The sequence below is a fragment of the Ranitomeya imitator genome, chromosome 8 (genome assembly GCF_032444005.1).
Source record: "Ranitomeya imitator isolate aRanImi1 chromosome 8, aRanImi1.pri, whole genome shotgun sequence".
Taxonomy (NCBI): domain Eukaryota; kingdom Metazoa; phylum Chordata; class Amphibia; order Anura; family Dendrobatidae; genus Ranitomeya; species Ranitomeya imitator.
In genome coordinates, this window is record NC_091289.1 from 166,579,451 (window position 1) to 166,601,605 (window position 22,155).

General features: G+C 41.5%; 1 protein-coding gene across 3 annotated transcripts in view; it reads left to right on the forward strand.

Annotated features, from left to right (window-relative positions):
- Window positions 1-22,155, forward strand: part of SEC16B (SEC16 homolog B, endoplasmic reticulum export factor) — a 184,663-nt gene that overhangs the window by 54,961 nt on the left and 107,547 nt on the right. Inside the window, exons 10-14 of one of the 3 annotated variants that reach the window (XM_069737793.1) lie at window positions 944-1,079; window positions 3,887-4,114; window positions 7,720-7,817; window positions 8,237-8,318; window positions 16,281-16,398. In XM_069737793.1, coding sequence (XP_069593894.1) covers window positions 944-1,079; window positions 3,887-4,114; window positions 7,720-7,817; window positions 8,237-8,318; window positions 16,281-16,398 — 662 coding nt within the window. Of the gene's footprint in view, window positions 1-943; window positions 1,080-3,886; window positions 4,119-7,719; window positions 7,818-8,236; window positions 8,319-16,280; window positions 16,399-22,155 lie in introns of all 3 variants that reach the window. The other 2 variants (XM_069737792.1, XM_069737794.1) reach the window with 2 other exon arrangements.

The following is a 22,155-nucleotide window of genomic DNA, read 5'->3' on the forward strand; positions in this document are numbered from 1 at the left end:
GACAGCTCTCTGTAGTCTAACTTGTTTATTGTCAAAAGATGGCTGTGTAGAACCAAAATATATGTGGTAAAACTACAAGAATACAAATAACAGGTATAAGTATTGAGCTTAGAATATCACATATGACATTTATAATTAACAGTAAAGCACAAAGCAAGGTGAAGCTTGCACATGTGAACACATGACCTAGCAACAATCACCTGCTGATTTAACAACAACACCACAAGAACAGAGATTGTCCCCTTACCAGATATACTTTATCCAGAATAATGGAGTTTAAGTAAGATAAAAGACACACACGCAGGTGTCTGGAAAACTTCTGTATCAAAATACTTCTAGCCAGCATGCATAGGACTCTCCTGCAATGCAACTGACTGTTTTACAGAAAAACAACATACAATACAATTAAATGTCACCAGATGTTGGGATTACCACATTAGGCATCATTAACAGAGTATTACAGCTTATTAAAGTAACAACAGTATTTTAAAATCATCTTTTACCCCAATAGGCAAAACACTGTATTGTGAAATCTGGTGACAGATCAGCTTTACACATCTGTTTATTTCTAAACGTCTATGATAGTCCTGTAATATTATATTCTTTTCTGTAAATTATTAAACAAAAAGAAATAAAAAGCAAACCCTTATTCACCGAGTACTTTGTGTCAGGTATCTTATAAAAATACTGAAGATGTACGGTACATTAAAAAATAATGGTAAACTATTCCATGTGTCATCTATACCCAGTGCAAGAATCAAACAGAAATCTAAATACAATATTTGGCATGAAATGCGTCTCTTTGTAAAGTTCTCTATAATGTATAGTCGTCTTAGACTGTTTTTAATCAAATGGGATGTTATTTTTTTCCATAAAAATCCACTTAATCAACAGGCATGTAGGTATCCTCTGGACTAATATCTCTCCTCTTGGCATCCTACAGGGAGGATTTACATAAAGTAGATGTAATGAACTATTGCCAGCAGAACGTGAGCCAGTGTCTGCGCTCGCAGGGTGCAAAGAGCCGCGACAACGCATTGCTATGGCAGGTGCTGTTGCAGATGTGTCGGCAGAATGGGGTATGTGGAACACAATATTGCAAATCTGCCTTGCATTAGCAATGAACAAATGTCACTTTGCAACATCCATGGAGTGCTGTTTCAATATACATTTATAGCACAGTCGATCATATATTATGTAAATATGGTTTTCCGTAATTAACATTATGCAGATTGCTTTTATGCATGTGGTTTTCAGCCAAGAGTCCTGGTTTGTAGTAATTAATTGCTTTGTTTGTATGATAGTGTTTAAGTGTCTGGGAGGATTTAACCAATCGTTGTGCAGTTTTTAGTTAATATTTAAAGGATCTGGAGGCTCGTGGATTTCCACCACCTGTCCTCGGACATTTTACTTTAAAACTTTATAAACTTCATCTATTTAGGTTGGTAAATACATAGAAACTGTAAAAAGAAAGTCTGCTGTGTGTTGCTTCTACTCAGAATGATCTCTTAATTTTTTTTTATATTTACAGACATTTATGGGGTTGTCTGGGCCAAAAGAAAAAAAAAAGTTCCCCATGGGATTATAGCTGTAAAAAATAACAAATTAAGTGATGCCTCCCGGTAGTCATCCGGATCCAGTGTAGGCCTCTATGTAGTCTGCTCTGACACAGGAAGAGGAAATGTTGCGGCCTGTGATTGGGTGTAGCAGTCAGGTGACTTGAGCATCATCACATCACCTGACTGCTGCAACCAATCACAAGCCGCAGTGGTCCTGCTGCAGTGGTCCTGCTGCTGGTGGAACGGTGACGTTTCCTCTTCCAGTGTCAGGGCAGACTAGGAAGCTGCCTGTGATGGATCCTAGTGGGTGCTGGTAAGTGAGCATCAGTTAGTTTGGTATTTTGTACAGCTCCAAGCCCATAGAGAACTTTTCTTTTTGCTCGGGCAACCCCTGTAAAATATTGAATGATTTCCATCTTCTTTGTTTTTTTGCATTATCTCTCTATTTAGACTTTAGACATATGGAAATATACTTAAAATATTTGACTTTTAAACTGAATCATTTAGGTCCAACGTTCTGTGCTAATTTTTGTTTTTTATATAATTTATTGATTTTGCATATAGTGCTCCAAATCACCAGCTTAAAGGGAACCTGTCACCTGAATTTGGCGGGACCGGTTTTCGGCCATATGGGCGGAGTTTTCGGGTGTTTGATTCACAGGTTCCCTTTAACCATAAAGATAAAGCAGATCTGTCACCAGATTTCTAAATAGAAACTACATAGAACATTAAGTAGATAACGCTGGTGTATTTAATTTGAATCTTCATGTCAGAATTGCTGTACAGACCTTTTTTAAAGTTTTCCTTCCTTAAACGGGTAGTCTCATCTCCAAGATCCTATCCCATTATATAGTAGGTATAATAATAATAATAACATCAAATACCTCCACCTGGAAATGTAGAGTAGTTCTGTGACCTGTTACATCGCTCTTGTGTTAGCTGGGCTAGCTGGAAGTCACTTCTCAATGTAAGTCTATGAACGGGGCCAGAACAAGGCTCTCATAGACTTACTTTGAGAACTTGTGACCATTAGTTCTAACTTCTGGTCTGTCAGCACGGGACCAGAGCGCTGCCGGGGACAGCTGAAGACGGTGGCTGGTTTGTAACTTAGTTTATTAGCACCATTCCAGCGCTGACATAAAAAAAGTGGTGCTTTAAATAAAAGTGATCATTGTATCACACTTCACAGTACACACTATATAAGGCTGGAGTACTTACTTTGAAAATTCCTGGCTGAATGGCTCAAATTATAACGAGCATGTATGGCAAGGAAAATTTCACATATACAGTCATTCTGAAATGGATTTTCCAAGTAAGTACACCAGCCTCATGAGCTCCAGCGAAACTTTTTAATATTGTATGCAGCTTTGTATTATGACATCTGAAGACAATTCCAGGACTATTTATATGTAACATACTATTACACTTGTAGTAACCTATTTCCACCGATCTCCATTTTCCAACCTGTGTTCCGGGATTCTCTTTGGACCTTGTGTTGGGATTTCCTGTTGTATGGCACGTCATCAGAGCTGCGTCTAAAGGGGTTTAGCCAACTGTACATTTCAATGGCTAAATCAACTGCCTTCTCTGTTAATGTATGGGCTGTGACAGCCCAGCTAGCCACTACAAGTGCCTTATTAAGTTATATGTACCGTAGTTACAGTAGAAACACATTATTTTTTTGGGTGGTGATTGAACAACCCTTTCTACTCTCCCTATATTGTCTTCTTGTAATCTTATTGACTACGACTGAAGCCCTGTCAATTTTTGACATTGAGGTTGGGCACCCAGGGGTAATGTATGACCGCTGTAGACATTACACCCAGCTGGCCATACCCAATAGATCCATGTGGCAGCAATCTTTTATGTATGAGAACAGCTCAAGAGACTCTGGGCTTTGGTAGACAATGGAATGACAACTCTTGGTGGCTGTTATACCCTGACGCTTCCTCAACTCTAGTTGCTTATTCCTCCATTGAAAGACATGTAGTTTGGCCAAGTCTGATTGGCCATAGCCCCAAATGCATGTTCATGGACGTACTTGAAAAAGATTGCTGACGGCTGGACCAGCACCCATCAGCTCATTAATATGGGTGGCATAAACTATTTGGTATCTTACAAGATTTTTCTGTGTGATAATTGTTTAGTTACGATAAGCTGTAGACTAGGAAATACTTCCCTACCGGAAGTAACCAAAATGTTATCTGCATTGTTAGAGAAGTGCACAGTCATTGCCGCCAACTGGATAGAAATATCCTTTCCTATTTATAGTTACAGATTTGTTTTATCTATGACATTGTTTTTTCACAAGATCGTTCTTTCTTTAGTGTATTACTGGGACTGACCTGGCTGAGCTATTACTCCAAGACTGTAAGCGGGAGAGATACCGAAAAGAGCAAGAGCACAGCGAGCTCATCTCTCTGGGTGATGGACCACCTCTCATTCCTAATGGCGCACAAATGGATCTTCTAACCGGAGAGATTCCATCTAATGCTGAAACAACTGCGCAGGCTGTGGAAAAATTCACAAAGTTGCTCTACTATGGTCGAAAAAAAGCAAGTTGTCCATCTTAAATTCACAACATCATGCTCTTTATTGGCTTCTTAAAAGTCTCTTATGATACTTTAGCCTTTTTGAGGATCACAATTAATTTTATCAACCAATTTACTTCTGTTTTTGGCTGCATTCTAATTCATGAGTCAAGCTTACCTTCCCAGATACTGATCATGGATATGAGTCTTTACCTGAGGTTGTTCATAGAATCATAGAATCATAGAATGTTAGAGTTGGAATGGACCTCCAGGGTCATCGTGTCCAACCCCCTGCTCATTGTAGGATTCACTAAATCATCTCAAGATGTCTGTCCAGCCTTTCATATACATTGAACCTATTCCACATTGATGACCTTAAAGGGAATCTGTCACTCCATTTTTCGTATATAAACTGCTGCCACCGCCATTAGGGACTTATCTACAGCATTCTGTAATGTTGTTGATAAACCCCCGATGTAACCTGAAAGTTAGATTATACTCACCCAGGGGCGGGCCCAATGCGGTCCGATGGGCGTCGCGGTCTGGGTCCGGCGCCTCCCATCTTCATGTGACATCCTCTTCCTTTCTTCCTGTCGTGGCTCGTGCGTTTATATGCCCTCTTGAGGGCAGAGCAAAGTACTGCAGTGCGCATGTGCCGGGAAAGGCCAGAGAGGCCCAGCGCCTGTGCGCTGCAGTACTTTGCTCTGCCCTGACAGGGCAGATAAAATACGCCTACGCCGGAGCCGCGACAGGAAGCAAGGAAGAGGACGTCATCGCATGAAGATGGGAGGCGCAGGACCCGGACCGCGACACCCATCGGACCGGACCGCACCGGGACCGCCCCTGGGTTAGTATAATCTAACTTGTTTTTCTTATCATTCAGGTTACATCGGGGGCTTATCTACAGCATTATAGAATGCTGTAGATAAGCCCCTAATGGCGATGGCAGCAGCTTATATACAAAAAGTAGGTGACAGATTCCCTTTAAGTTGGGATATTGATTAGTAAATGATGATCACTGAGATCTGCTCTGTGGACAGAGGTTAAACTAACTTCTAAGACTTGAAGTCATCATAAGGACTTACTGTACGTAAAGCTTCCCATACACATAAGATAAAAGTTGTCCAAAATTGATAATTTTGATCATTTTGCTCAATCAACTAAGTTTTTTGGTCACAAGCAGACTATTTGTTGCCAAAAAATGTCACAGGTTAGATTTTTTTTTTCACAAACTGCACAGTGTTTTTGCATGATTGATCAATTTGCACCTTGCATAGATCCTCTGTCGTTTTTAATACTGTCTGCCTGATCTGGCATTTTTGGCTGCCATGTTGCTGGCTGGATTGATCCTATGAACGCTCCAACAGACAATTGATCAGCACACTGGGTGATTACAGTCTATGCGTGTTGCCAGCTGATTTCACAATATACTTCCTTTACTATTCTATACTTTCCAGGGTTCCTGTTCCTACTTCTTCTCTGGCCTCTGAATTATCTCTGTTGCTAAGAAGACTCTGATAATCTTTATATGTTGTTCTCTGCCTTCCAGTCTTCAGTTGGAGACACATCTAGACGCATGCCTTTGATTCTTAACTTATCACACATCGTAATTTGCAGGGCAGTTAAGTTAATTTGACTTTTTGACATAAAATGAATTGACCACACATTTTTTTCAACCATGAAGAACACCCTAAATAAAAAAATATACAGTACACGACTTATCGATCTCTTGCTGCTCTTCCTCCAATTCTTCCCAGGTCATCGTTGTTCTACATTCATGCTGTTCCATTTGGATGTGCTTGTGACCACTGCAGCCAATGATGGGCTGCAGAGGTGTCAGCAAGTCACCCCCAGTCACATGTCTATTTGTTATCTGGATCAAATAAGATATGTGAAGAACATTGGGGACCTAAGCAGCCTGGGAATGGGAGCAGCAATTTATTGATAAAGTGACTATCCCTTATTCTTTCAATTAAGAGCAGAGTTGCACAACCTTTTTCAGTCCAAGGGCCATATTGTCAGATGGAACCCAACCCAAGGGCTGCAATATTGCCACAGTATTTACCTTTTGAGTCATCTATTGCATATTAAAAGTAATCACCAAAAATGTCTAATAGATGTTGGTTCCGTTTTAGAGCTCCCAAATATCATCAAGGTAGAGGTACCTTCTCATGGTTTTGCAGTCCAGAAAGAAAGAGACCATGCATTCAGCTCTCTCCACTGTATATGCCAGAAGTTGAAACAGTCAAGTGCTTTGCTTCTTCCATGAACTACAATGTATATAGCATAACTCATGAACTGCCTCCTGGGCTACAGGGGACAGGACTCACCCATTCTGCCAAAATATAGCTGTCCCAGAAATAACCAGGCAGCACACCATTCATAATTACCTGTCCTCACGGCATTATGCAACACTAGTCTTGTCCATGACATGGAAAATACTTGAGACCAGACATTATCATGTCTGAGAGCAGATGGTTGAGAGCCACACAGAAGGGTATTGTGGGCCTTAGGTGGCCCCCTGACCGCAGGTTGTAAACCTCTGCTTTACGGCATTGTGTTTCTGAATGTTTAATGCAATGTTTTTGTAAAACTCATTAAAGGGAACCTGTCACCTGAATTTGGCGGGACTGGTTTTGGGTCATATGGGCGGAGTTTTCAGGTGTTTGATTCACCCTTTCTTTACCCGCTGGCTGCATGCAGGCTGCAATATTGGATTGAAGTTCATTCTCTGTCCTCCATAGTACACGACTGCACAAGGCAAGATTGCTTTGCGCAGGCGTGTACTATGGAGGACAGAGAATGAACTTCAATCCAATATTGCTGCCAGCATGCAGCCAGCGGGTAAGGAAAGGGTGAATCAAACACCTGAAAACTCCGCCCATATGACCCAAAACCAGTCCCGCCAAATTCAGGTGACAGAGTCCCTTTAAATTAAAGAGGTTATCCACTACTTTAGCATTGGTGATCTATTCTTAGGATAAGTCATCAATGTCTGATCGATCAGGGTCCAACACCCATCACCTCCATTGTTCTTCGTGTTGGCGGCCAGAAATGCTCACTTGCGGAGTTGGCCATCTTCTGATAGTGGTCACAGCATGGGACTACACATCTACCTACAATTCAAATCAATAGGAGGAGGATGTGCAGTACATGGCCGCTGCAACTATCGAAGATGGCCAACTTTGCAAGTGAGCATTTCTGGTTGCCAACACAGAGAGCACCTGATCGGCAGGGGTGTTGGACCCCAACTGATTAGACATTGATAGGATAGGTCATCAATACTAAAGTAGTGGACAACCTATTTAAATCAGAAAGTCTAAATTTCATTGTGATGATGTACAGGGGCTCCATTATGAAAAGTTTGTCACCTCCCGAATACTTTTGGACATAAATATATATATCTGTACAATACATATAATATACATTGTAATTCCGAACTCTCAAACTCTGTTTTTTTAAATGCTGATCACTGTCCTTGTCTTTTCCAACACTCACTAATTGCACAGATCTATAAACCTTAGGCGTTAGAAATAAACCTACTTCGCCCACTCAACTTTTCTTTTGTACTGTGTTTTTTTCTTTGAAGTATTTTGCACTTTCTTTGCTAATATGTCACATTTTACAAGGAAGCCGTTGATTGGGCGATGAAAAGTCAGCTTTGGGGGCACGCTTTGTTTCTCGCCAGCAAGATGGATTCAAGGACCTACAGCTGGGTAATGGCGAGGTAAATGCACTTTTGTCTGATCTGTTATCATCCTTATCTTCCTAACAGCCACAGACAGGAAAGTGTTATTATGAGTTGTAATTTAATAGCGGCAGAAGGGGAAGGGATTAGGCTGCCCTGCAGAGAGGATAGTAGGAAATTCTTGTAATTAGACAGGAGATGAAGCAGGGCTGTAAGACCAGCGATTACTTGTAAAGAATCTAGTTGGAGGAGGTCGCTCATTACTTGTAGGGAATGTAATTGATTGGGCCATGACTGTACGGAAAATTATTGAATAAGCATAACAGTCCGGGTTGGGAATTGATCACACATTACTTGCGGATGGAATAATCCTCACAGCGTGCACTATCTCTCATCCCATTTCCTTCTCGGTAAGGTTACTAATTTAGTATCAATGATGGTTTTGTTGCTATTTTCAGGTTTACTAGCACTTTGGCTGTCAATGACCCATTACAAACCCTGTTTCAGCTAATGACTGGTCGTGTACCGCAAGCTGCATCTGTGAGTTTGATTTTTCTTCTTGCTGCAACATACAGACTAAGGGTAGCCGATACGCCGCGGTTTGTAATGCCTGATATCCGGCAAGCTGGGAAAAATTGCCCCATGATATGGAGAGATAATAATATCTCTAAGTGCCCAGTAACAGAAAAAAAGTAATTTTCCCACATTAAAATGTTCTGCTCCGTAATCAAGATCTGTCCATTTTCACACCATGTATGAGGATGGGTCGATGTTTCATCAACAGTTGTGCCGAATATCTCGTCACTCTGGTAGAGATGAGCTGATCGATTTGTGACAAATCAAAATAGTAATATGTTACAAACAAATTCAGATTCACCTGAATCCAAATATTTCATGATTTGATTTGCACAAATCCAGCAAAATTGTGTCAGACTAGGTTTGGAAAGGCCCACCAGTAACATTGATTATTATTATTTATTTATATAGCACCATTAATTCCATGGTGCTATACATGAGAAGGGGTTGCATACAAAGTTACAGATTTACAGTAAACAAATTTTACAATGACAGACTGGTACAGAGGGAAGAGGACCTTGTCCTTGCGGACTTACATTCTACTGGATAATGGGAAAGAGACAGAAGGTCGGAGGTGCAGCAACTTCGGTGACGGTGAGGTGGCAGCTCGGGTAGTGGATAGGCGGCAGCTCGGGTGGTGGTGAGGAGACAGAATGGTTATTGCAGGCTGTAAGCTTTCCTGAAGAGATGGGTTTTCAGGTTCGGTCTGAAGGATCTGAGGGTGATGGATAATCGGACATGTTGAGGCTTGGAATTCCAGAGAATGGGGGATATTCGGGAGAAATCTTGGAGGCGGTTGTGTGAGGAACGAATAAGTGTGGAGGAGAGTAGGAGGTCTTGTGAGGATCGAAGATTACGTGAGGGAACATATTGGGAGATTAGTTCAGAGATATAGGGAGGGGACAGGTTGTAAATGGCTTTGAAGGTCAGTGTTAGTAGTTTGAACTGGATTTGTTGGGGAATTGGGAGCAAGTGGAGGGATTTGTAGAGGGGAGAAACAGAGGAGTAGCAAGGAGAGAGGTGGATTATTCGGGCAGCAGATTTGAGGACAGACTGGAGTTGTTTAAGAGAGGTAGTGGGGAGGCCACAGAGGAGGGTGTTGCAGTAATCAAGGCGAGAGATGATGAGGGCATGCACTAGAGTTTTAGTAGATTGAGGGCTGAGGAAGGGACGGATTCTGGAAATATTTTTGAGTTGGAGGCAACAGGAGGTGGCAAAAGTTTGGACGTGCAGTTTGAAGGATAGGGCAGAATCGAGAGTTACTCCAAGGCAGCGGATTTCAGGTCAGGGAGAGAACCTGATGCTGTTTACCATAATAGATAGGTCAGGTAGGGGAGGTACGTGAGATGGAGGAAAGATGATGAGCTCGGTTTTGTCTACATTGAGTTTTAGGAAGTGAGAGGTGAAGAAGGAGGATATGGCTGATAGACACTCCGGGATTCTGGATAGCAGAGAGGTGACATCTGGGCCAGAGAGATAGATCTGAGTGTCATCCGCATACAAGTGGTACTGGAAGCCATGGGATTTTATGAGTTGTCCTAGGCCAAGGGTATAGATGGAAAAAGTAGGGGCCCCAGGACAGAGCCTTGAGGGACTCCAACAGAGAGAGGGTGGGATGAGGAGGTAGTGTGGGAGTGGGAAATGCTAAATGTGTGGTCGGAAAGGTATGAGGCAATCCAGGACAGGGCAAGGTCTTTGATGCCAGGGGAAGAAAGAATCTGTAGCAGTAGGCAGTGATCGAATGTGTCGAAGGCAGAGGACAGGTCGAGAAGGAGGAGGATGGAGAACTGTCTGTTAGCTTTGGCTGAAAGTCATTAGTAATTTTGGTCAGGGCAGTTTCGGTGGTGGGGGCGGAAGCCAGATTAGAGAGAGTTAGATGAGAGGTGGGAGGAAGGTTGAGCATGGACATGCTGCTCAAGGAGTTTGGAAGTAAATGGGAGCAGTGATATGGGGCAATAGCTGGGCATAGCAGTTGGGTCAAGATTAGTTTTTTTGAGGATGTTTGTGATGGTGGCATGTTTGAATGCAGATGGGAAGGTACCAGAAGATAGCGATAGGTTGAATAGATGGGTTAGGGCTGGAGTGAGCATGTTAGTGAGGTTGGGGAGCAGGTGGGAAGAGATGGGGTCGAGTGCACAAGTGGTGAGGTGTGATTTGGAAAGGAGGTGAGTGAGCTCTCCTTCACTGATGTTGGAGAGGGAGGTTATTAGGGAAGGGCAGAGGTCTGGTATATGGAGTGGTTGGGGTGGTAGAACAGTAAAGGTTTGCCTTGTTTGGTCGCTCTTATTTGTGAAGTAGGTGGCAAAGTTCTTGGCAGAGATGAAGGGAGTTGGAGGTGGCAGTGGTGGGCGGAGGAGAGAGCTGAATGTGCTGAACAGTTGTTTTTGGATCTAGGATAGTGAAGATACAAGGTTTGTGAAAAAGGTCTGTTTAGCAGAGGTGTGGGCTAATTTGAAAGCAAGTGTAGCTTGTTTGAAGGCAGTGAAGTTGTCTGGAAGGCGTGTTTTCTTCCTACGCGACCATGGATGCTTGTCATTGTTTTTTGGGGAGATTGTTATGCCAGGGTTGCCTATTAATTTGTTGCACTTTGCCATGCAAGAGAGGGGCGACTGAGTCTATGGCTGATGTGAGGGTAGCGTTATAGAAAGCGGTGGCGCTGTCCGTGTCGTGGAGTGAAGATATGGAGGACAGAGGTAGAAGAGAGTCTGTGAATGTCTAGGTGTGCAAGGTTTCTGCAAGGATGTGCTAGTGGCTGGACATGGGGGGCAGGTGAGGCGGACAATGATAAGAAGGTGAGTAGATGGTGGTCAGATAGGGGGAAGGGAGAGGTTGTGAGATTAGATAGGGAACAGAGGCGGGTGAAGATGAGGTCTAGTGTGTATCTGTGTGGGTGGCTGTGGAGGACCACTGAGTAAGTACAAAGGATGAGGTAAGGGACAGGAGTTTGGAGGCTGCTGGCTGGCAGTTGTCAGTAGGGATATTAAAGTCGCCCATGATGATGGTGGGGATGTCAGCAGAGAGAAAGTGAAGATGTCAGGTGGAGAATTGTTCAATGAAGGCAGTGGCTGAGCCTGGTGGTCGGTATATGACAGCCATTTGGAGATTAGAGGGAGAGTAGATATGGACAGAGTGAACCTCAAAAGAAGGGAGGATAAGGGAGGGTGGGGGTTGGATAGGGTTGAAGGAGCAGTTTTTGGAAAGAAGGAAACCCACTCCTCCGCCATGTCTGTTGCCAGAGCGAGGAGTGTAGATAAAGTGGAGGTCACCTTAACTCAATGCAGCAGGGGAGGCCGTGTCGGGAGGCGTCAGCCAGGTCTCAGTGAGGGCCAGGAAGGAAAGGTTGCGGGAAGTAAAGTGATCATGGATCACGTGGAGCTTGTTGCAGATGGAGCGGGCATTCCAAAGTTCCCCAGAGAGAGAAAGCAGGGGGTGGGGTTCAGTGGCATAGATTTTAAGTGTGAGCAATTGCGGTAGTTTCTCTTAGTGTGAGAAGTAAAGGGGTGAGGATTAGTGGGATGTATGAGGTGGGGGGGGGGGCAGGATTGGGGGATATGTCACCAGCAGTGAGAAGAAGCAGAGAAAGGGAAAACAGATAGGTGAAGGAGACTGGTCGGCCTATATTATATTTTAGTAGGAGAGGTCTGAGGTTAAGGAGCAGGTCTGCAGATGAAGTGAGGTAGGGGGTAAGAGAGAGGGGGAGATAGTTATTTGGTTCGAGAGTGCAGGGGTTTGGTGATAGCGAAGGAGGATGAGGATTAGTGGAGCAAAATGGTGAGGGCAAATGTGAGCATGGTTGATGAGCAGGTGAGAAAAGAAAAGGTAAGTAAAATTAGAAGACAGTGATTAGTCTTACCGTCTGACTGATTTCTGGACTATTTCTGGTATATTTCTGATGTTACACTTAAAAGATGTAATTTCAAATTATGTCATATCTGACCTGCTCCATTCAACTTATACCATTCAAGTGTCCATGAAATGAAGCCAGGTGAAAGAGAGGGGTGGAGGAGGGAGCAGGACAATTTGCAGCAGGGAGCAATTAACAGATTGCAGTTAATAGAACATTTGACTAGCATCAAAGATGAAGACAGAGGCAGGATAAGATCGAACGATGGGGTTAGGAGCATAGATATGTCAATATGCATTCAGTAAATTTGCAGTATCATATATGAAATTAAAGGCAAGGAAGCAAGGAAAAAGCAGCAGCATACCAGTTAGAACAGAGGGAGAAAAGTACATGGGGTTCTGGGGTGCAGTGGGTATTCCAGATTAGGAGATAGTTCAGACATACCAGTTAGAGCAGAGGGAGAGAAGTACATGGGGTTCTGGGGTGCAGTAGGTATTCCAGATTAGGAGATAGTTCAGACGTACCAGTTAGAACAGAGGGAGAGAAGTACATGGGATTCTTGGGTGCAGTGGGTTTTCCAGATTAGGATATAGTTCAGACGTACCTGTGGATGAAAGCAGACGGATCAGGGCATGACAGCATGAAGGAGAATATACCTTGGGTTACCATTCTGGTATATTTCTGATGTTACACTTAAAAGATGTCACTTCAAATGATGTCACATCTGACCAAGGTCATATCTGACCTGCTCTATTCAACTTATACCATTCAAGTTTCACATTGAGTATTGGGGACCACTCTTCAGCTATAGTACATGTAAAAACCTGACCCTAGGACACAAATTTTCTTTTGCTTCTATGTAATATTAACTTGTTTAATCAATGATTAGATTATACCTTTTCCAGCAAATTGCAAATATAGTGCAACAGCGCTGCTCATCAGCACTCCTTCAAAAGACGGCCTACCGGAGGATTCTCCTGTTCTCCTGTAGGCCAGTCCGAACTTGACTACCATGTTGATGAATTCTTTGTATTGCTGGTAAAGACGTAGATAAATCATAAAAGCTTATACTCATTTTCCTGCTGCCATAGTTCCCCACCGGGACCTCCATTTGCTCCTTCCGGTCACTCTTAGGATCTTACAAAACCAGGTCTCACGTGGTCACATGGCATATGTCACAGTCTGTTGTGAATTCTGCTCTTGGGTTCCCTCCAGTGGTTGTAGGTGGGAATGCAGTTGTCTCTGAGTCGCAGTCCTGGCCAGGTGTATCTGCTGATTACAATTCTGACTGGAATATTTAGGTGTGCAGGATTCATTAGCCCTTGCCAGTTGTCAATGTTCCTTGTGAAGTGTTGGATCACTTTCTGGCTTCTCCTGCTAGCTGCCAAATTCAGCAAAGATAAGTGTTTGGTTTTTTGTGTCTGTGGCACACTGCTGTGTGCTTGTTTTTGTTTGTATTCCTGCTCTGATTGTAGGATTCGCTGGAGATGCAGATATACGCTCCTACATCTTTAGTTAGATGTAGGAAGTTTTTGTATATTCTGCTGTGGATATTTTTGAAGGGTTTTAATACTGACCGCACAGAACTCTGTCCTATCCTGTCCTGTTTAGCTAGAGTGGCCTCCTGTGCTAAATCCTGTTTTTCTGCCTGTGTATGTTTTTTCCTCTCCGACTCACCGCCAATATTTGTGGGGGGCTGTCTATCCTTTGGGGATCTGCTCTGAGGCAAGATAGTATTCCTATTTCCATCTTTAGGGGTATTTAGTCCTCCGGCTGTGACGAGGTGTCTAGGTTTGTTAGGTACACTCCACGGCTACTTCTAGTTGCGGTGTTAAGTTCAGGATTGCAGTCAGTATAGTGACCACCTTCTCCAGTGAAAGTTCTCATGCTGCTCCAAGGTCACCGGATCATAACACAGTCCATGTGACTGCTTTGGGTAACGTTTGTAGTGCCCAATGTAACTGCGTGATTCCTAGTGCCAGACGATTGAAAGAGAGGATGAAGACTGGTGAAAGATTCAAAGAGTAGCTGACAGAGTGAGCAGAGGACGGAGTATCTGGGAGAAGAACAGGTAAGGACTTAGGGCAGGTGAATATGAGGTATAATCATTTTTTTCCCGTTTCTGGCCCTAAGTTTATTATTCTTTGGGGCCTGGAGAGACCATAGCAATTTCAGACTGGCCCACAGGAAAATAGGTGAATCCCTCAGTGGGCCCCTGTGCAGCAGTGGGGTAGTTAGGGCAGCCTGGTGGCTCAGTGATCAGCACTGTAGTTTTGCAGCGCTGGGGTAACAAACTACCAAGATTATATAGAAGCAGAGGTAAATTTGTGAACAAGGGTAGGTAATGTTGAATAGTGGTTCCCCAGATTCAGTGTCACTGGTGGGCCTTTCAGCAGTTTCGATTCAGCAAAGTTTTATTCAGATCAAGTAGAATTTACCGTCCTGAAACGAATTTTAGTAAATTTGCTCAGGAGGGTAAACACAACTGTAACCAGTTATAAATTAAATCACACCCTCTGACTTTACAAGTATTGTAAGAATAGTGAAGGGATTGCAGGTTCTTTCAGGGGATTCATCAGGTTGAAAATGCCGTCCTATATGCATGTAGCATGAAATAGAGCAGGAGGAGCTGAGTATATTGATATAAGGTTTTGTGGGAAAAGATTTATTTATATTCGCATAATATTGATCTAAAACTCTGATAATTTTAAGGGTTGGATAGTGAATAGTCTTAGGCAGTGTACGCACACGAAATGCAGTCAGTCATTGAGTGAGACCATCCACCGGACTCCTAAGCTCAAAATTAGCAAAGTTAAAAAAAAATTGCAAGAAATATAGATTGTTTCCCAAAAAATGAATAATCAATCTGCTTAACTCTTTCTGCTCAGTCCTTTCAAAATTTGGAGCCCACTATGATGAGACATGTTTGAATAAATTTTCTTACAAAAAATGGGAAAAATTAGAACAATTTCTTTTAGTAAATAAAGCTAAATGATAACTTTGAGAAACAATAGCATTTTTTTTCCACTTTTGACAAACGTCCTTGCCAGCATTTCCTTTTAAATTTCCTTTTTTTACATTATGGCAGATGAGCGCTAATTTCTGATCGTGACCTTACAAAGTTATTGTACTTTTTGCAGCTAAGCATCATAAGCCGGGTCTGTTTTTTTTTTCCTTTGTCTTTTACAAGCGTGACCTTCATAGACAATCACGTTGAAGGGCTTAGCAGGGACAAATATTCTAAAATACGGTATTTGTAGGACTTTTTGTCTATAAGAAACTATTCTGTTCTCATCCATAATCATGATTCTGTAAAATATTGGCTATAGATCTCTTATAAAAATAAAATTTTGTAGATTCATAAGACTTCTGGCCTTAAATAGGGAGAAATTAAAGAACATGTGTGTGTTGGAGGCACCAAAATTTTTTTAAACCCCAAGGTGTCCAAAATGTTTCTTAATTACAGTTACTTGGCAGGTTACGTGGATAACACAGTTGGTCCTTAAAATACATTGGAGCACAGATGGTAAACGCAGTAGAAGTAAAGCCAAAAGGTTCCCATGGTCATTTGAAAAACAAATACTTAGCTAAAGTATCCTTAGAAAACAAAAAAGTTACTTCTTTAACTTTTTTTTTATTACAAACTAATGAGTAGAAGTGAGCCTTCACCCTCGAAATGACATATGGATCCATTGTCTCCCCAGTAACCTTCTTAAATTTCACATTTGCCCCAACTATTGTTTTGCAGTGTACCAATAACTAAAATGGAAATGAAAGGTTATTTCATCCTAATTTAAGTTTTTCTCTTGGTCTCATGGGACAACCCTCACCCATTTGACCTAGCAGATCTTTTGGATAGAGGGGCATCCCAATCGGAAGATTTGATGCCTCCATGTGCTACATTTCATCTTAATGTTTGCCATATAATGCCACATTTCCCATGTTGTTTAGATTCTTTTAGGTTTGGCTATATACACTGAACTTTCTGGAAGAAACCAATATTTATATACTGTAGGATGCCATATCTACCATTTATGAATTCCACAATCTTTGACAATAATATCATATTTTATGTAAAACAGTTCGGTGGGGATAAAAAGTGGGGAGACTGGAGACCTCATTTGGCCGTGATGCTGTCCAACCCAATGTCAGATCCAGAGATGAACCAGCGGGCTATTATTGCCATGGGGGACAATCTAGGTAGGTTATGTCCTCAATTCCCTAACTTTTGAAGTGAAGTGTCTAATGAACATGTACAAAGATCGTTGTGACGGGAGGAGAAGGAGGTCAGTTGTGACATCATCTATTGTAATTTGTGGATCCTATTTTATCAAGTTTGTATAGAGGTCCTACCTGTGATTATTTTGCCTTGCCTGATGAAGGGACCTGTGTAGTCTCGAAAGCTTGCAATTTGTTACCATCTTTTCAATTAGCCATTAAAAGGTATCAACCACTGAGGACTCTCACGTCTAAATATGTTTCTATCTACTGGCTAACACGGTACGAAGTTATATATCTTTCCTGTATAAGGGTCTGGTTAGACAGGTCGACCAGCAGCACAATATGACCGGCGACTGGTAAACTCTACCGATCTGTGGTTATTTCAATGCCTGTTTACACAATCAGACCTAATCAAACTGAGCAATGTATACTAGATCGTTTAGTACGACTAGGCTGCCATAGTTCTCAGCAGCTCACTCGATGAACAAATGTGTTACTCGTCCATCGTGTGATTGGCAATCGTGAAACGAGGTTTTTAACAATGCTCGTTCATGATTATCTTGCAGTGTAAATGCCATTTAAGTTAGTCCAAGTAGCCAATAGGAAAATATCAAAATTTCGTGATATGAAAAAAAAACCCAAAACATTTGCACTTTAAAAAAAAACAAAAAAAAACATATACTACAGAAACCTGACTTAAACATTTGGTAAATTTCTGATGATAGCTTCCTTTTAAGTCAGTGTCTGACCCGTTAAAGAACCTTGACACGTGAGTTAGAGATAGAAGCCTATCCGGAGACACCCATCCACCGACGGCCCGTTTCAGAGTTCCAGATCCTAGTCAATGCCGAGCATAGTACCTATTCTGAGTCTGTGACTAGGCTGCGACTGTGGCGCTCTGGAGACAATATTTCTATTGATGTCTGTATTGACCATTACTCACACCAAGAACTTCATCAGATAGCTTCAACTCGACTGTGGAGGCATGTAAGAAGATTCCAGAAGAAGTTTATTCTCATGATGAATTCTTGTATTATGTTTAATAGTAACTGCAATAATTGCAGTAGGTAAAAAAACAATTCTGAACCAGAGATGAGCCTGGAAAGATGGCTGACAAACACTAACTGGGGACGAAGGATGGGGTTACATACATCAAAGCTCGGATACAGGAAGAGAGACAGGACAAACTTCTAAAGGCAAACCTGACTATACAGCAACGACAAGGCAAGGATAATGAAATACTGTATGATTCCCAAGTTTTGGGACATGACAATAACTTTTTGGTCACTTGAGATGCTTTTAATGCACCTGCTGGAGAGGTCTCCATGAGGACATCCTGATATTGTAGGAAGCTTTACAGGCTATGCTTCTTAGAGAAAAATGCTCCACGAGTGTGTGATCCTCACCACCCTTCCAGATTCTTCTGTGGGTGCTGTCCTTTATATCCACTAAAATAAAAGCCTATGCGATAGCTGTTTTAAATGTTCAGGGAGGACATAGAGTTCAGGAGAGTTATCAGAGAGTTTTAAGACAGTCTTTGAAAATGTACCTCTGAAGCTTTAAAAGACATTTCATTATGCAGGAACTAAAAATATGAAAAAGGACATCTTTGAGATCCTGTTATTAGATGGTTTAGGATTTGTGAGCTTTTAAAGATGTCAGGAAAAACTCCTCTGTCCTGAATTTAGTGAGTAATTTATGCAGTGAAAGATGGCGGAAGAGCTGCAGCTGCCTTTATAGTCCATACTATACAGAAATAAGGGACACCTCTACGAATGAATTCCAGATCTAACGTATAAAAATCTCTGGCTGACAATTAGGGAAAGTGCACTATATGTGACACAGATTTTTCTACTGCCAAAAATAGAGTGTTGGGACCAAACCTGTCGATAACGGCGAGTTCGACCAATGTTCTTCTAATGTGCATGGGACCATAAGGTTCACTGATATCCCTAGACCTAGGCAACTTGGGCCCCTGCATAATATCCCTCCCTGATAATAATATATATTCATCTTTTATATTAAACCTCAATATAGTTAATAAAAGTTCTGTCTCAACATGGACATCCCCTTTCAAGATGCAGGCCTCATGGCCAACCAAGCACTTGCCTTGTAGTAGAAAAATGTAGACTTGCTTGGCCGTCTGTGTAATAAAAGGACAGCTTGAGCCTGCCAGAATGGGAGCAGCTTTTACTGAACGACTCCTCTTGTCTGACTTAGGCTGGATTCACACATCCAAAATTCATGGTCTGATAGTGGATCGTGATGTCCAGACCAGCCACAAGTCTGCTGGTCCAAACACAACATCCTCATAGGTATAAGTGAGGCTGTTGGGTTTGAGTCAAGAGACCAGCTACTGTTTTTGACATTGTGGTCCACATTCATACTGTGAGTTTTAGAACAAAAAAAAAAGGAGAGTCCATCAGTAAAAGGAGCTCTGGTTCTGGCGGACTCAAGCTATCCTTTTATTGTCGGACCAGCTTTATAGAGGAGGGACCAGGGCATATGGACAGTGATTTGCTGATATATGTAGCGTGGTGAATAATTATAAATGTGTTGTGTTACTTCTCTTTCACTGATCCTTATTTAGAACCAGAATTATATGTCAGAGCTGAATTCACAATTCTGCAGGCTCCAGAGCTTAAATCTACCATCATTCCCTTCTGGTACAATATAAGCTTGTTCTAGTCAATTGCATTTTCAGTATTTTATTCCTTAACATTCGCTATACGATAATTGCCTCTCAGTCCTATTTACTTGAATAAGACTAAACTTCAATACCAGACATTGACACTAGAGAAGAGTGGTGCTGTGTCTGGAGGAAAAAAAATATTTTTTTTTATTATAATCTTAAACATTGCAGTTCACTGTTAGTAAATTCTGAAAATGAATAACTTTATTATCTTGGGTCCTCGCTGTACCTAGATACGTTGATTAAATCTCTAATGTCATTGGAATATCCTTTCTCTCAATAGATTGGATAGTTTTGCTAATGGGTTAAACTCTGACCTTTTTTTTTAAAAGTTTTAATATTTTTACTGTCCTCCCTTGCGATCAGAAAATGGGCATCAAAACTATGGCAACCTGATGGTGACCCCTAGAAAAAAAACAATTACCCCGGAGAATAATTAGCGGCCTATATACGATGTTTGTATCCTGCGCGTCTGCATCGAATATGCGCTATCTATAGGTCAACTGGGGACATAAAGCTACCTGATTATTTTTTTTTTCCTTACAGTATTAATTGGCTTTCAGATCACATCTAGGAATAAAAAAAAAAGTATAAAACACGAGCAAACGCATTTACATGACTGCAGTTTGGACCAAAATACATTAGCAGCACTTTTGATCTAATCTATGAATCAATTTGCATCTGTTTGCTAGCAATTTGCAAGAGTTCTGTCCTGATGCTCTTCTTTGCAGCATAACTTTTATGTAAAAGAGCAAAGCTAAATTTTCCCAGTGTTCTTTGCCAGAATACCATAAATCGGCGGTCATTTGGGTTAGATGTTAAATGTATTTCAACAAGGTATTGAAAGTATTGATTTAAGAGAACCTAACAGAGTCATATTAGGCTACGCTCACATTTGCGTCTTTGGGCGCAGCGTCGTCGACGGATACCGACGCATGCGTCATGCGCCCCTATCTTTAACATGGGGGGGCGCATGGACATGCGCCGGTATGCGTTGTGATGCGTTGTACTATGCATGCGTCATTTTGGCGCACCAGTTAGGGCGCGGGCGACGCTACATGTAGCATTTTGCCTGCATCAAATTTCCAATCAAAAACGCATGTAATGCACTTGCGTCGTACATGCGTAAAAAAAAAACACATTAGTGTCTATGATATACGCTTAGGGCTCAGGTGCCTGCGTTGACCTGCGTTGTACAACGCATGCGCCTTTTGAGAAAGAACCCATTGATGAAGTGTCTACACATAAAAGCATTTGAGGACAATGCATGCGTCAAAAAACGCTGCATTGTGTATATGCGTTTTGCGTTGCGTCGACGACGCTGTGCCCAAAGACGCAAATGTGAAGGTAGCCTTAGGAACACCCATTGTACATTTTTCGTTTTATCCCTTGTGCCCGTGATATGGGTCACTTGCAAGTCAGTTGGAAGTCCATGGCAAGAAGAAGTAGAATAAAGCAGCAGGTTGCACAGGCGACCTGATGCCCCACTCAAATCTATGGCAACTCCATTCAACTCCTCCTGCCCACGGTCTTAGGCTTGGGGGAAATATGGGAGATGAATTCCCCCTTTCTTTGAGGATTCCACCAATCTAACAATTAATCACCAAGATGATGATTATTGTAGTTGATAATTTGTCCACGCTGTTTTATTTTTTAATGGGATTTTGTGTTAAAAAACTCATTTTTTAATACTCTCCCAGTTCTTGATTTTGATGCCACGCTTGTTTGCACGTGAAAAAAAGAAGTGTTTTACATCCACAGCAAAATGAATGAGATTTCCAAAATCTTATTCACAAGGTGCTTTTTCTGTTCCTCGTGTTTTTTTGTTCTGTGATGCATTTTTTTTTTTAAATTTTCAATTGAGATCAAATTTTCTTAGCAACAGAAAATGTGTAAAAAAAACCCCCACAAAAAACTGTATAGGCGCTATAAACTTTATATATTTGTTTTATAGGCAAAAAGGGTGGAGGGATGTAGAGGGAAAACAGGAAGTTGGGAAGGTCCACTTTAATATTTGGCCATGCAAAGGGTGCACAGAGTGCATGTGCTTGGTTTGAACAGTCATTCTGTGCTGACAAACTTTAAAGTGTATTTTCAGGTGGAAGTTTTCAAAGTCTACAACAGAAAACTTCCTATGGGTATATTCACACTGAGGTTTTTTATGTGTATTTTTAAGCTAATCCACTTCAAATTCCACATCAAAAACTGCCCCAAATATTCTTTGAATACTCATTGAGATGGATTTTAAAGCAGATTGGCTTCAAAACCCATGTAAAAAAAAAACCCTGTGTGAACATAGCCTTAGAATGAATTTAGAAAGCTCATTCCTGATTACCCATGTAAAAATGGTGGTGATCACCCGACAAACGAATAAAAAGCTGATTCATAAGGTGATTAGATCATTTATGCTGGCAGAAAATTCATAATTATCAGCAGCACATCACCCAGTGTAAGCAGGGCATGTGCTGCGATAACATGATGTACGGGGGCAGAGCAATCGTATTAATGATCATTCTCTTTCCAGTAGTACTCGTCAGCTAGCATACGCCAAACAGCTTGTATATAGACAATAGATACTCGTTAATAGGCTGAAATCGGCCTATGTAAATGAACCTTAAAGGGAATGTGTCATGAGAAAATTATATATTGTTTATATTATGTTTTAATTTTACAGGTTTTGTTATATTAGGTTTTTGTTATTTTTTTTTTTTTTTACAAATTTGGGGATTTGTTTTCATGCCATGATCTGTGTTTAAAATTAGTAATCTTGCTGCTTTCCTTCCTGTCCTTTCAGGAAGAGTTTTCAGCACTCTCATTATGATAACAGACAAAATTACAATGACTGATAACACCTCTATACACAGCTGATAACATAGTATCCGCCAATCACAATAGGTGATGTCTCACCTGACCTTGCTCTGTGGCCCCCAAACAAGGAATCATGATTACAACTATTGTGTCACACCTTTAATTGTGGGTATAGGGGAGCCTGTTACTGAAAATAAATCTCCACACAAGACCCAGTACTAATATTACCACCATAT